This window comes from Panonychus citri, unplaced genomic scaffold (assembly GCF_014898815.1).
Source record: "Panonychus citri isolate SS breed McGregor unplaced genomic scaffold, ASM1489881v1 Contig00138, whole genome shotgun sequence".
Lineage (NCBI taxonomy): Eukaryota > Metazoa > Arthropoda > Arachnida > Trombidiformes > Tetranychidae > Panonychus > Panonychus citri.
Genome location: NW_026515543.1, coordinates 1,299,402 through 1,315,716, shown reverse-complemented (window position 1 = coordinate 1,315,716; position 16,315 = coordinate 1,299,402). Strand labels below are relative to the sequence as shown.

The 16,315-nt window shown below is 31.7% G+C and overlaps 2 protein-coding genes across 6 annotated transcripts; both read left to right on the top strand.

The window, feature by feature from the left end:
• The first annotated feature begins 98 nt into the window (after positions 1-98).
• LOC128393327 (probable ATP-dependent RNA helicase DHX34) lies at positions 99-8,505 on the top strand. 4 transcript variants are annotated; one of them, XR_008326122.1, is made up of 8 exons: positions 99-890; positions 2,050-3,938; positions 4,017-4,163; positions 5,407-5,651; positions 5,839-5,963; positions 6,218-6,309; positions 6,446-6,647; positions 7,183-7,323. XR_008326122.1 is itself a non-coding variant. In XM_053353487.1 (8 exons), exons 2-8 carry the CDS (start codon positions 476-478, stop codon positions 7,571-7,573), a joined length of 3,642 nt encoding a protein of 1,213 aa, XP_053209462.1. In that variant the 5' UTR covers positions 100-279; positions 394-475; the 3' UTR covers positions 7,574-8,505. The 4 variants fall into 4 exon arrangements, 3 of the variants coding, with proteins under 3 accessions (XP_053209463.1, XP_053209462.1, XP_053209460.1); XM_053353487.1 differs by having other exon boundaries at positions 100-279; positions 394-890; positions 6,218-6,647; positions 7,183-8,505; XM_053353488.1 differs by lacking the exon at positions 6,218-6,309 and having other exon boundaries at positions 7,183-8,505.
• A 1,899-nt stretch (positions 8,506-10,404) lies between these two features.
• Positions 10,405-13,539, top strand: LOC128393268 (uncharacterized membrane protein DDB_G0293934-like). 2 transcript variants are annotated; one of them, XM_053353407.1, is made up of 3 exons: positions 10,405-11,818; positions 12,024-12,185; positions 12,264-13,539. In XM_053353407.1, the coding sequence occupies exons 1-3, from the start codon at positions 10,823-10,825 to the stop codon at positions 12,666-12,668; spliced, it is 1,563 nt and encodes a 520-aa protein (XP_053209382.1). In that variant the 5' UTR covers positions 10,405-10,822; the 3' UTR covers positions 12,669-13,539. The 2 variants fall into 2 exon arrangements, with proteins under 2 accessions (XP_053209382.1, XP_053209381.1); XM_053353406.1 differs by having other exon boundaries at positions 10,405-11,881.
• The last annotated feature ends 2,776 nt before the right edge of the window (positions 13,540-16,315 follow it).

Sequence of the window (16,315 nt, the reverse complement as noted above, 5' to 3'; positions counted from 1 at the left end):
GGGTTTTTTTTGTAAAGAACCGCCAACAATAAGGTAACTGTAACCATGGAAACGACGTAAACATCATGTGTTAAATTGAATTTGTTTTCATCTTCCCAACAAATTGACAATCAACTAATTGTCAATCATCTCGCTTTTTAACTGTTTACGTTTTTGACTAATTTTATTTATTGAAAATTAATTCTCCTAATTGTGTTGAAGAAGAAAATTTCACACGGTTGAATTGTCTTTAATTTAGTGATGTTTAATTGGATATTTTGTTTTTTCGTATTTTAAATTGTAAGTCAGCAATCTTGTTGTTAATTATGGATTAATTTGATTGTGATTGTGATAATTTGTGTGATAATTGATTAACATAATGCCAAGAGAATCTTCATCTTCATCTTCATTTAGAAGAAACGAAAAAGATTCTCATCGAAGTAAATCAATTGGATCTACTTTTCGTTATGAGGATCACCGGTCAGCTTTAAATCGTATGTTTTTTGGCCCTAAGGAGAAAATCTCAGTAGGAACAAAAGAATACAATGATTTCTGGATATTCTTAACAAAATATTTACAATCATTAGAATCTGGTAAAAACCATGGTAACAATTCAGCAATAATTGAATCAATGAAGTCAACTATTAAAGCCGATTGGATGGACATTGATTACTTAATGACCTGTAAAGGTTCATTGTTTAAAGATGACGAATACTATTGTACCAATTCATTGACGAGTGAAAGAGTAACTAAATTTCGAGATATAATTTTACTTTATCTTAATTTTCTGGAGAAAAAGCGAATCAAAACAATGGAAAAGCTTCAACAAGACAAAGAAAATCTTCCAATCTTCCAATATAAACAAAACATTCTCGACACTCTCAAGACCCATTCAGTTATTCTGGTAGCAGGTAAGTTTCAATAAACTTGAATTCTAATCAACATCATCAATCAACACTCTCTATTAGCCTAACAATCAAAGAATATGAAAAGAAAATTCATAAAAAGATCCAATCTAACAATCTGATAATTCATAGAATAGAAAAAAAAGAAATTCTTTTTCTCTCTAATCCCATTAATCGGATGTTAAATTATCCAAATTTATCGAAAAATCTGAATTTTCTTTTGTCATTCACAGAAAGAGATAAAAAAAATTCTCTAATCAAAAGAATACAATTTGTATTCTAATAGAAAACTTTTCATCTCTTTTTTTTCATGGTAATCATTACCTCTGATATTAATCTCAACAGTTTAACCAACAATCAGTTAATGGTGTTAATAAATTACCTTAATTTTGATAGCACTAGAGGTCGACTTGTTAAGAAAATGGTTAAATCAATGATCAGTGAATTATGATAAATCCTATCCAATCAACAGTAACAATCAACAATCAACAAATAACAACTACAATTATACATTATATTGACTCTATAAAAATATAATATCTTAATAGCAAATCAACTGGAATCAAACTAATCATTAACTGAGTTACAAATAGTTAATTATGATCCCTCAGAGTATCATTGCTATTTAACTAATACCCTAACCTTTACTGATCAGGTTTAAACAATCAATTTACATTTCATCCTCATCATTAGTTTTAATCATTGAGAGATGAATGTTTTATAACAATTAAGAATCATAATCAACTAATGTAGCTTTAAGACTTTTTTTTGCTCATAATTTTTTTCCCCTCACAATCAACTTAATCAACCAACCATATACATTGGTTTTTGTATTCACAATTTAAATTGCTCCTTTGACACCAATGCAATTAACCCTAATGATGATGTTGATGATATCTAATTAATTAAGCTGACAAATCAAATAGCCAAAAAAATCAAGATACACAGTGAATATTATATCAACTAATTGCTACTTTGAACATCAGTTAAAAATTAAAATTTCGCTCCGTTAATTGTCACTCATCAATCAAGACACACTAATCAAAGATAATCTGATTTTCATTTGTCTACATATTCACTAATTAAAATTGATTAGAAACTTTTTTCCCTCACTAATTTGATGGTTGATTTTTTTTCCTCAACATTAATTGTTTCTCACAATTAGGTGACACTGGTTGTGGTAAATCAACTCAAGTGCCTCAGTATCTCCTCGAAGCGGGTTACACCAATATCGCCTGTACACAACCTCGACGAATCGCTTGTATCTCTTTATGTAAGAGAGTGACCTTTGAGACAGCCGATGCTTTTGGTTCTTTGATCGGTTACCAGATAAGATTTGAACGGCATCGAACTCAAGATACACGAATATTGTTCATCACGGAAGGTTTAATGCTTCGTCAGGTCACTGCTGATCCTCTTTTATCGACTTACAATGTGATCATTTTAGACGAAGTTCATGAGCGACACTTGACCATTGACTTTCTTCTCGGTCTAATGAAATGTCTTTTGATTCAACGACCCAACGATCTCAAAGTAATTCTAATGTCAGCAACCATTAATGTTGATCTTTTTTCCAATTATTTTGGTAACTGTCCTGTTATTCAAGTTCCAGGTCGTTTATATCCAATTCAATTATATTATCAACCAGTTTCCAGTGACTCATATAAACGGGGTAATCGTATCAACCCTGAACCGTACTTGAGACTTTTAAAAATGATTGATGATAAGTACCCGTCCTCTGAACGAGGTGATGTCCTAATCTTTTTAAGTGGCCTTACAGACATTCAAACTATCGCAGACCATTGTAAACCTTACGCAGGTGAGTCGCGTCGTTGGATAATATTACCACTTCATTCAAGCCTCTCCTTGGAAGAGCAAGATCGCATCTTTGACCTGGCCCCGGAGGGAGTTCGCAAAGTGATTCTATCAACCAACATTGCCGAAACCTCAGTGACCATTGATGGAATCAGATTTGTAATTGATTCAGGTAAGGTCAAGGAAATGTCCTACGATTCAACTATTCGTATGGCTCGACTTAAAGAGTTTTGGATTAGCAAAGCTTCAGCCGAACAGAGGAAAGGTCGAGCTGGACGAACAGGTCCAGGAGTTTGTTATCGTCTTTACGGTCCAGTTTCTTTCGACGAGATGTCCTCATATTCAACGTCAGAGATAAACCGAGTTCCAATTGACTCGCTGTTATTACGAATGATTGAAATGGGACTTCCGGATGTGCGAAAATTTCCTTTCATCGAATCTCCAAGTGACCAATCAATCGATCAAGCATTGACAAGTTTACTAGAAAACGGAGCTTTAACTAGAAAGCCGATGACAAATGATAATCAACCGGACAATGAAGATGGACACGGTGATTTCTGTATCACTCCAATGGGTCGGATGTTAGCTAAACTTCCGGTTGACATTGTGATTGGAAAAATGCTTATTTTAGGGTCAACATTTAATCTTATTGAGCCAATAATCTCAATGGGAGCATGTCTTTCAGTCCAATCACCGTTAACCGCTAAAGGTTATTCTCACATTGATTGTATTGAAGCTCGACGAGGACTGGACACAACTGAAGGTGACCCATTCCTATTACTACGAGCTTACAATAAATGGTTAACCATTAAAAGTTCAGGTTCAGAGGACTCGAGAAAATGGTGTAAACGAAGAGGATTTGAAGAGCAGCGTTTTTATGAGATAACTAAATTACGGAAACAATTTCGAGATGTGATCAAAGAATCGGGACTTTATTTCATTCACAGAGGGAAAATGATAATTCCCTCTAGAAATCGTAGGAGTCAGGGTGATAAAAGACGAAGCAATGAACTTGGGCCAGGTACATCAACAGAGAGAATTCGAAGACACGGTGAATTGCGACATTTAATGACCTTAAAAAGACAAATTGAATCGAAAGGTCCAAAGAAACGGAAAATTTTAAAAGTAAACTTTGATTGGGAAGCAGAAGAAGAAGAAGATGAAGACAATGAACTAACTGACGATTACGATTTGAAGGAAATCGACTTCCGATTATCTTACAATGATCGACAAATTAAGGTAATATCACATCAATATCATTCTCGACTGTAAACCCTTAATCCTAATCCTAATCTTAATCCATAATCTTTGTTTCAGCTTTTGAAAAATTCATCTGAAATTTTCAAAGGAAAAGATATGAACCTGATGAAGATGATAATTACGAGTGGACTGTATCCCCAATTAGCTATTCCTGATCAACATAACTCGTATAAAAAAGACTCCGATCAATTATTTCATACAAAGGTAATTATCGAATTATTATCTGATCACTAATTATCCAAATCATCTTAATCATCAAACTCAATGATTTACCATGTAATCCAAAGGGAAGTTGAAAATGCTTAAGAATCTGAAGAAAAAGACAATCCTATAAACATTATCATCGTAAGAATATCAAAAAGAAAAGGCAAATTTAACCTATACAATATCATCGTATACAGGGTGATGTTCAATGAGAATCATGATGATGATCTGAAAAAAGTCAATCGAAGCTACTAAATTGTAACTCAAGAAAAAAGATCAACACAATTTTCAATAAGCATTTATATTGATAACAAACAAATGAATTTGCGACAAAAAAAAATCTTCAGATCAAATAACCAAGTTAATTAACTTTCCCGAGACTCAATTTTCACGTTGAAATTTAATGATTTGAGGAAGAAAAAAACTTAAACGATTTCCAATGATCACAATCACAATTTAAGTGAGAAAAAAACTTTAAATTTGATTGGAATCATTTTCTTGTCCATTGTTACATATTAATAAATGTGTGTGCGTATTTATGTATCTGTGTATGGACATTAAGGGTCAGTTGATTGAACAAAGTTGACTCTTGGTCAAGGGGACATTTTGAACTCAGTGAAGAGGAAGAAAATACATTTTTTTTATCATCCAAAATTTAAGAGCATTGAGATGCATTGGAATCATCATATTATCATCTCTCTCTCTCTCTTTATCATATCTCATCTTCCTCCTCATCATTATCATCATTTTGACACGGAAACAAAATATCAACACACAAAAAGAAAGCAATTCCCATCCCTGTTATTATTAATATCACTAAGATGACCCCAATGGACATTTACATTGAGCATCCTATGGATGAATTTACCACTTATGTGTATCTTTATGATGAAGATGCTGTTTGGTTATATAAAAAAAATATGATAAACTTGTTTCCTCTTCATCATTGATCATCATCATCATCAATGATAATACAGTAGTTAACATGACAGTTTCTAGTTAATTTACATAACCATAACTAAAAATGATCTCTAAGAATCATTATAATCATCAATTGATCATCTTTCTAGAAGCACATTAATATCTAACAATGATTAACATGATAACCGATTACAATTTGTACAATTCATTGTTATTAACCATCAAACTTTTTTTTTCAAGAAAAAAAAACTCCGATTTGATTGTAATTCAAAGTTAATTGTTTACCAATTTCTTTCTCTTCTATATTTAATTACCTTTACAGGCAAAACCATTTGTGGTCCTTCATCCTAATAGTGTCTACGCTTTGGATCCTGATTTGTTACAATTAAATGATAAAAGAGCAACAATTAAGGAAAAAGGAATCCAAAGTAATCAACATTACCTATTGGCTTATCTTTTACTACTTGAAACAACTAAACCTTATTTAGTTAATTGTCTCAAAGTGCCCGCAGTTCATTCAATGTTATTATTTGCCACTTCGATTGACACTAATTACAATTTTACAAGGTAATTAATTTACCCGGACAATTGTATTGATACCTTTTTCTTTGTAAATGATTGATTTGATTACTTTAACTTTCATTGACTTTTTGTCGAGCAAATTATTTGTTAATAATATTTCCTATTCTCATTTCCTTTTCCTCTATTTATCATCTTTCAATCTTCATCCTTATTAATATCATCATCTTATTAGGCTTGTACTCGACAAATGGATTGAAATACGTTTAGATGATAATCACAATTTACCGAAAAAATTTATATCAACTGCTATTCAAGTTCGTGATTTATGGTTAAATCTTTTGACAAAAGTTTTCCAGGGTAAGTTGATTATCACCATTAACCACCATCCTCATCCTCATCCTCATCTTCATCCTCATCACTTTTTTTTTACACTTTTTTTCATCATTAAACTTAAACTATCAACATTTTCAATCTTATTCAATATCAAAATTACAAAGATTTTTTTTGCTCATTCACTTTATCATTAATAATGTTGAATATTTTTTTAAATGTTGATTGTTTGGTGATGATGATGATGATGATTATATCTTAATCACCTTGTATATGTACAGAATCATTGGATCGAGATGGGACTGATGAAGATAATGTTGATGATGAGGATCATCATCATCACTCTGGTGGTGGTAAAGAGTTAAGTCCTGAGGTGATAAAAATGAAAGATGAATTAAATACTCTTATTGATTATTTTCTAACAATTGAGATTCCGTTTACAATTAAGAGACTTTTACAAGCTGATATTGATAAATTATACATTGGCTGTGATTCTAATCAACTTATAGATGATGATGGTAATGAAAATCACAATCAAATTAAAACATTGGATGAGAAACAATCAGCTGATAAAATCAATCCATTGAAAGAGATTAAAAATATTAACCTTAATCCTTTAGATGAGATTATATCAACACCCATAGTTGATAAATACTCAACAGATCCAGTTAAAGGAGGTATCAAAGTTAATCACTATTTAACATACAATTGGTAAGTTTAATCACAATCAATAAATAACAATAAATAAACAACATCATCAATCATGATGATTACATGATGATCATCGTTTTGATTCATTGTTGTTGTTGATTTTGTCCAAGATTGATGAACAATTTATGATTATATTTACATTGATTTTACAATTACATCGGTGATAAGATTATGATGATGATGATAATCTCTAACCCGTTAATCTCATTGTAATACTTTTTTTTTTACATCAACAAGAGGAAAAATAATCGATATGAAATAATAATCTAATCCTTTATGTGTAAATACATATAAGGATAAATCCTAAATCCATTTAAATTGTAAATTGACTTTTAAATGTTTATCTATTTTCTTGAGTTTATCTAATTGTATTTACTTGACAATCAATGGTTATAACCTTTTATTTTGATAATGTTTCCACTCCACTTTCACCCTAAGGGATCTGGAAATTTGATTGAGATGTTAATTTGATTTTAATCAACTAAAATCTCTTCTCTGTTATATTTATGAATCTTTTTTTTTCACCTTCTTTCAGTTTATCGGATGTTGATGTTTCCAAAGATAAGTTCATTAAGAAACCATGGAAATGTTCAAATTGTGATATGGAAATGATTACATCTAAATTAGAGGAGATTCGTCATCGGGAGAAATGTTTCCTTTCATCTATAACCAAACCAACCACAGCCTCAGGGCAAAATGATGCTGCTTGTGATAATTTATCATCAAATGAACCATCATCATCATCATCATCATTTAAGTTACCTGAGGATCCGATGGCAAAAAAGTATGAATGTAAATTGTGCCAGGAAACATTTTACTTAACACCAACCGGAATTGTGAAGCATATTAGAAGTCACCATCATAATAAAGTTGATCAAGTTGAAGAGGTAAAAAGCAAAACAATTAAGATTGAACAATCAACTTGATTGTTTACTATACAATAAACATTGACTATGGTAAAATAATTAGATTCAAGTTGATACTTTGATGATGATTATCAATCCAATGGAATCAACTAAAAACTCAAGCCAATGATGATGATGAATAGGAAGACATCTCAAGAGACCCTTTATATTAACAAGTTGATCTTGATCATCATCGACAAGTTTATAATATGAATTTGATGATAATAATATCGTTAATAGCGATTCATTGTTGTCGATATACATATTAATTTGTAATATGTACAAGGCCATATGTCGATACTTTCATTTTCATGTACTTGTTAAATTGTTGTCTAAATTGTGGTTTACAACTACAACCAAAATTGGGAAGAAGAAGATGATGATGAGTGAGTGACAAAAGATTTTCCCTCCATGGGGCCTGTTAACCACTAAAATGGACCACTGCTGTTGTTTTTCCACCTTCACCTTTACCTTTACCCCTTGGAAGTGGAAGGAAACACCCCATAGACGATAGTAAAGTGCATCTTTGTCAAGAGGAAGAGGAAGAAGATGAGGATGACGAGGAGAGAGTGAGGGTGGTTTTTGTTGATTACCTCCCGTGAATCCAGTGGGACAAAGACAAGCGGAGATGATAAATCAACATGATGTTACCATTATGATTACATGAAGATCGAGGGGGAGACTCTTAATTCAGTTTAACGGCCAATAAACTTGGTTTTAAATTTCCTAAATTAATTGTTGTTTTTATATCCTTTCAATCAACCATAACAAGTTAATCATCTTCTTATCCCTCTCCAAACTGATTGTAAACAATATTATCCATAACAATTAACTTTATTCAATGTTGATTACGAATAATCAATTTTCAAGAAATTTAATCTCTTCCAACATATTAACATCAATATCTTACATCTGTTATTATAACAATACTATTAAATCACTTCAACAATTAATACTCATCCTCTAATCATCATTATCGTATCTCAATTAACTTTCATTGATTCAACTCAATTGATAATCATATTGATATATGAATGTTAATCATTTGGTTATCAATGAATTTCATTCAACAATCAAATGGAAATGAAAAATAAACCATAACAAGATTTGTTTTTTTTTCTGACAATCAAATGTTATTATTGCGGATTAAACCATGAAATTTATTCAATCCAGTTATTCATAAATTTTAATGAACGCTTGTTAATTTAATTGTCACTATTAATCGTAAGAGAGAAAGTGAAACAATCAAATAATGTTGTTGGTCCATAATCAAGGTTACAATTTTGTCCCATATCTCTGTCTTTCATGGGAACACAATGTAATCATGATGATAATTGTGATTCATTGATAATCATCATCATGGTTATGATTATGATTATGATTATGATGATAATCAAAGGGAAACTGAAACTAATTTCTGATTAACAACTTGATGGTATCATTAATATTTAACAATGTTAACAAGATAAAGATAAATATTATTATGTTGATTGGATTGAATTGAAATTGGTTTTGCTTGGAATTACATTTAAACTTGATTTACATGATTAACGGATGAGAATCACGATAAGTTTGATCATGGATGTAATTGTTTTTCCCTGAAAGTACAGTAGTTATCATCTTTATCTTCATCACCATCAGATTATCATCTTGATTTACTTTTACACTTGAATGGACAATTTTTACACTTTATCATCATCTTTTACTTTCCTCATCCTTGTTATCATTTTCATCTTTATCTTTATCACTTGTATTTTCTCAGAATTTGTAATATCACCATTAAGATAATCTCTTTTCACTCCATATCTGGATAATCTTTAGATTCTCTTTTTTTTGTATTCTCTTTCATGATGATCATGATGATCATATCAGTACGACAATCTTGAAATCACTTTGAAGCGTTGATTATTACTATGAATCATATCAGCTGAATGTCTGTCAATCAATTACTTGTGAAAATTGATTGATTGACTTGACGATTATGTGGATTAAGATTATATGTGTATCATCAGTTGCTATATTCTGATTGGTTCAGATGATTCCAATTCTTGGTGAGTCTCAGCATTGAGCAACTCCCATGGAGAAAGTTTTTCCTCCTCCTCTCATAAAGTTGCAAACATGACAAATAATTTCCAGTGTGAATGCTTCTTGATCATCACAATTTCCAGCAAAGTCTCAGAATTAAATTATTCTGTTTTCTAAACTTGCGAATCAAAATTCTGACAAAATTAGTTGAGCTTAAACTGTAACAATCTACCAAAGGATAAAAAAAAAGAAACAAGAAATGAAAAATTTTTTCTCGATTTTTCAATTGACTCAGAAAAATGTCTTTTCTTCATGAAGATGATGATGATGATGACGATGAAAAATGATATTGTTTTGTTCACAGTTAATATTATCATTAGATGATTTGCTTTGAGATGCTCATAACAATCAAGAAACCATGAAGGTTACGCCTTTAACCATAATTGTCATGGTAGAAAAAAATGGCGATCAACTCCCACCATGGATGAACTTTCTTCCTCTCCACCTCCATGAACTTTTTCCTCCTTGATCGTCATTCCATATAGTCTGTTATTTAATTGCTTCTAGATGATAATGATAACACAAAAAAACAATAGACAAATGATGAAGATGAAAATAAGATTAGTTAACAAGCATTAATTGATTTCATTGAGAATTCCAAGATGATATAATATATATTTTCGTCTAGATGGTGAAAGGAGGATGAAATTGAACTTGGAGAGTGTCAGAAATTGTCAAAGAGATAGAAAGAGAGAGAGAGAGAAGATGATGATGATGATGATGATGAAAGAAAGAGAAAAAGTATCAAAGTGGGAGGAGATGGAGGAGGAATGATGAAAAGTATAGATAAAAGGATGAGGAAAAAAGTGATGCGGAGCAATTGTGATAGTCCGATGAGACCATCTGTCCTAACATCATCATCGCCATCAATAGTGATCATATACAGAAAGAGAGAGAGAGAGAGAGACAACAATCAATCCGAATTATTTGATTGTTATAATTGTATCACCACAATTGTATCATCATCGTGAACAACAATCAAAATAGTAACAATATAAAGTTAAAGTGTCAATTATTTGAAAGTTTTTGTGAAACAAGTGGCAACCGTTTATTGGCATATAAACAATCACAACAACAGTGATTAACAATCAACAATTACATTGGCTAATCAAAATAAGGAATAAAAAAATATATATCATTTGGTAAATTAAAGATGATGAATACTAATTATTTCATTATTAACTCATGGTCTCGAAGATGAAGCAACAACAAGATTCAACTTCGTCACCAATTTCAACATCTCCATCATTACAATCAGCATCTTCTCTTGCATCACTGCCACCGCCATCGTCATCATCATCATCACCAGCATCCATCATTAAGGCTACTTCATTGAATAATCTTCTAATGGAAGGTCTTGTTCAAAGTGGACATCATAATCATCACCATCATCACCTTAATCATCATTTAATTTCACCTTCTTCAAGTGAGATCCCATCACCTCCAATCATGATTCCAAGTCACCATCACCATCATCATCATCCTTTGCACCATTCCCATGGTTCATCATCTGGACTTCATCATCTCTCTCATCATCATCATCACCATTTAAATATAATTAATTCGCATCATCATTCAACACAATTAATTCTAAATAACATAGTTAATTCATCTTCATCCTCATCTTCACCTCCCTCAGCGGGTAATCCTAATTCCAATAACGAACCAATATCATGTCCATCACCTCCATCAACAACTGACGGTGATTCGTTAATTGAACCAGTTAATTCTGGCGATGAATCAAACTCCGAACGTAAATTAATTGATTTCAATTGTTCACCAAATTCACCTCAAGTAAATACATCAAGTGGACCTTTATTATCGTTAACTAATTATCAAAAATTACACAATACCAATAATGCTAATAGTGGTTTAAGTGGCCACCATATAATTCACAATAATAGCTCATCAAATAATCAATCAACAACCAATGGATCTCCAAATAATTTATCAATTGGAATCCCTAATGGTGAGATTAGTGTTAAATCATCTTCTTCCTCATCATATCACCATCACCATAATCCTCAACATCCCTTTCTCAATGGTAAAAGATGTTCACCTCCTTCACCTGTAATCGATTGTGAAAACAACTACGAAGGTACAACGGCCACAATTAAACACGAAAACGGATGTGGTAATAATCTACCTGTTGTCACCAAGAAGATGAGACAAGCAAAGACAGTAAGCAATTCTTTTGCTGCTAATGCTAATTCTATGCTTTTGGAATCAGGAGGATCAATGAAGGTAGATTAGATTAACAGTAAACTATTTGTTTACCTGTTCTTTTTTTTTCTCTCTCTCTCTCCCTTACTCTTATTTCCCGCCTTCCAAACTTTCTAATTTCCCTTAAATCCCTTCCTATTATTGATCATATGTATTTTCTTAGGTTCGATTGAGTATAAATGCTCGAGAAAGGCGACGAATGCACGATCTGAACGATGCTCTTGATGAACTTCGATCTGTTATTCCATATGCTCATTCCCCTTCCGTTAGAAAACTGTCCAAAATAGCGACTCTCTTGTTGGCCAAAAATTATATTCTAATGCAGGTATTTATCATTTAGTAGAATTTTTGAAAGAATATATTGTTAATCGTTATTCTAATAAATTAATCCTCTCAATGGAAGGCAAATGCTTTGGAGGAGCTTCGAAGGATAATTTCCTACATGAACCAATCGGGAATCCCTTTGCCCGCTGGAATGGCCGCTGCTTGTGCCGCTGCAGCTTCAATACCATCGTTAACTAATCAATTTAACGGTGAACAACAATCTTCATCATCAATAAGTCTAATTAATCAAAATCATCGTCGTTCATCATCACCGCCTCTTTGTGAATCAATTCCAACAACACCAACATTAAGTGGTACAAATTCAACAACTGATCTTAACAACAATCTAATCAACAATCCTAATAACGGAATCTCTCAATCTGATTCACCATTGGTTCCAATCACTGGACTAATTGACCGATCAGTAACCGATAAATTAGTTCCAGTGAGACCGATTAATTGTTCACAAAGGAATGATAAATAATTAATCCACAATTCCCAAAACACCAACTCCAAAAACCCACAATTAGAATTGATAATCAACATGAAAGAAAAAAAAGAGAAAGAGATTAATAAGTTAATCTTATAACTAACGTCACAGATTAAATTGTTAATCAACATCTCTATTAAAAGGTAAACAAATAAATTAACAATCAGTCTGATTCCCTCATAATTTAAAATCCACAATCAATAGAATCACTAAGAATCATTTTCCTATCACAATTTAACAAGAAAAAAACAACCACTTTTACGAAAAGTCATGGTGGTTATTCATCATCAAGAAAAAAAAGAGAATCAACAAAATCAAGTAACCAAATTGCCAACAATCAATTATAATCGATAATGTTTTTCCCATTAAATAAACATAAGCTCCAATCAATTATCAACAAGCAACCAAATCCCATGTAATGATAATCAAGTAAATCACCATCACCTCCTCTTTACAATTATAAACTCGAGCAAAAAGTTTCCACCCCACTCCGACTTTCACCACCTCCAGTGATCATTATGATTCCCACAATTAAGACTGTGATTATGATTTTTTACTTGTATTCCTACATTGAGAGTTTTTTTTTCTGCTTTTTCTTGTTCACTTTGATTCTCTTTTAATTAGGTTAATTGTGTCACCGATGAACGCGCGCGTGTGTGTTGTATGCAACATACGTGTTAAAATATCGGCGCGTGTTGTAAAGTCAAAACCTGCTCTCTTTCAATAATAATCATCTCCATGTCCATTTACAGTTTTCTTACCATAACAATTTAATCACATTTAAAGCTCATCTCAATTTCCACTCTATTGTCACCCTACCTGGTTAAATCATCGACATCATTTCCACATCCTCTTCCTGATTATCATGATCTCTCTCTCTCTCTCTCTCTCTCTCTCTCTCTCTCTCTCTGATTAATGTTTTGATCGATTAATTGTGATTCCTCTTCTTCCACCAGCTAACAATTTATTATATTACGAAAAGATGAACTTCCCAGATAAACACTGAGGAAAATGTTATATGATCAATATCAGTAGAAAGTAAAAAAAAACCATCGCCGTTAAATCATTTTTATTGATTTAACAATTTAAACACCACAAATGTAAATTGTTATTAGATTTAAATCAGTTTATCCTCTTTTTTTATATCATCATAATCATTTTTTTCCCTCTCTTGTTAAATTGTGAAATAAAATTACATGTTATCATGAATGGAAACAATAATGTTCATAAATAGTGATGATGGTGATTTCATTTAACACCAAAGAACATAATTAAATCATTGATTAACTGAATAGTTTTATGGTTAAAGATAATTGATGTACAAAAGTGATTAGTGATTATTTTGTCACTTGATTATAATGAGAAAATCTATTTATTAGATAATTAGATTTAATCAGTTGATTGATATTTTAATACCAAATTAATGATACAATTTATTAAAATTGATTCAGACTTTTTATCCGATTACAAATGTTAAAATACTGAGAAGAGGATAAAGATGATGATGATGATGATTATGATTGAAATAAATAATATTCATTGGATCGGATTAATAAAATGATGATGAAATGTAATCAATATTAACAGATTAATTCAAAGTGAAATATATTGATGATAAAAAGTTTGAACAGATTATCCTCTCTGACCACCATTAATATCAAGATGAGGAGGACAGAAGGGCAAGAGAGAGAGAGAGAGAGAGAGAGAGAGAGAGAGAGAGAGCGATGAAAAAGATGAGGATGCTAAACATGATAATAGGTGAAGATGAGGAGCATCATCATCATTTTTTATGGTAAATGGTGATGAGGATGAAAATAGATTCACTTACAGCAATCAAGTTAATTTTGTATCTTCATCCTCTCAATCATATTTGAACGCCTTTTCTAGCCACAAGACAAACACTCAATAACAATCAGAATGATGATAATAATAATCATCTTAAATGGTTCATCATGATTATTAAATTGTTCCAGGATAACAAATAAACACAAAATTGTTTATATTTTTTTGGGAGTTCACTTGGTCCAAGGGATTATCGGACCAAGTGGAGGCTTTGCTTTAAGTCCCTTTTCATCATCATCAGTGATCATCCTCATCTCTCTCTCTCTCTCTCTCTTAATCTTATGTTTGAAAAATGATAACATTTTATCGTAAATAAAGAATAATAATATCATCCACATTGGATTTACTGTTATGTTGATTCCCTTCTTATAAGTGATTAACAATCCAATGGATAAGACTTGATGATCAGAAATGTTGATCACAATTAATGTTAATCAAAGAGTGAGTTTGATTCACAATCCGATTTAATCTGTCAATTAATTTTTCTTTTTCTCCAATTTACTTTCGTTTGGGCTTATGAGCGTTTGTTTGTTTTTTCTTTGAGAATCTCGATTGACTAAATCAATTACTATTCAGCAGATGAAATAAACAAATCGAACAAATTATCCTAATAGAATTATTTTCTTCTGATATACTTTTTCTTGTTGTTTATATCATCTTGATAAGATTTTTTTGTTCTTCTACGCGAACTTTGTGACAAGTAATTTGGATAACAATCAACATCGAACAGTGAAAACATTGACATTCGAAAAAGGGTTTGATTGTCGAACGGGTCAAAGTTAATTATCATCTTATTCTCTCTCAATATCTGCATCTCTTACTAATCAAATTAATCCATCGATGGACAATTGATTAAATGTAAATTACTGACAGAGTGGGGATACAAGATGATAAACAGAAGAGGGAGAGAGAGAGAGAGAAAGGTGAGATACATAACGGGACCTTTTTTGATCTATCAAAGAGGAAGATGTAAACATGATGATGCGGATGCTACATTCTACTTGACAGAATGTTACAATTTTGTGTCCTATAGACCAATAAATATAATACATGAAGATGAGGATGAGGATGAAGATGAAAGTCACTTATGTTGATGAGTCTCTTGAGTGTTCATATTATTTGAGGATCAAGTGGTAAAGATAACTTTCCACTCCCTTTGCCTTACAGACTTGTTGACCCAGGTTACTCTTTGTACCACTCCAATATACTGTAATTGTGTGTATCCTCTGGTTTACTTGGTGGGGTAAAAAAATATCAAAGAGAGATGAAGATAAATGTTAGCAACATAAATAATAGACAAGAAAAAAACTCCAAGATAAATATGCATTCATAATATACAGAGATTTGTATTACACTCGGAAACTTGTCAATCTTTTTTACCATAAAATCATGCATATTTTACTTGGGGTGATTTTCGGGATTATTAACATTTACCACTGCGGTGTATTTGGTGTATTGGATAATATAACAGGAGGGACAAGAGAGAATAGAACAAAGAATAAAAAATATTTTCTATTCTTTTCTCGATTTTTCTGTTATTTAAAATCACCAATTCGAATTATTTTATATTCATTTTCTCAATTCTCTGATTCGTTTTTAACGTCATTCGACCTGGAAAATAATACAGGGCTATTCCGCTATTTTACCGATGTTTTTTGCAATTTTCTCAGCAACTAAGAGTCAAAGAGACACGAGACTTGAGTGATATGAGTTTGAGCGATACTCAATTGTCATATCAAAAGATCAAGGCCATTCAGGTCATCGGTAAAATAACACATTTCAAGGTCATCTGAAGGCAA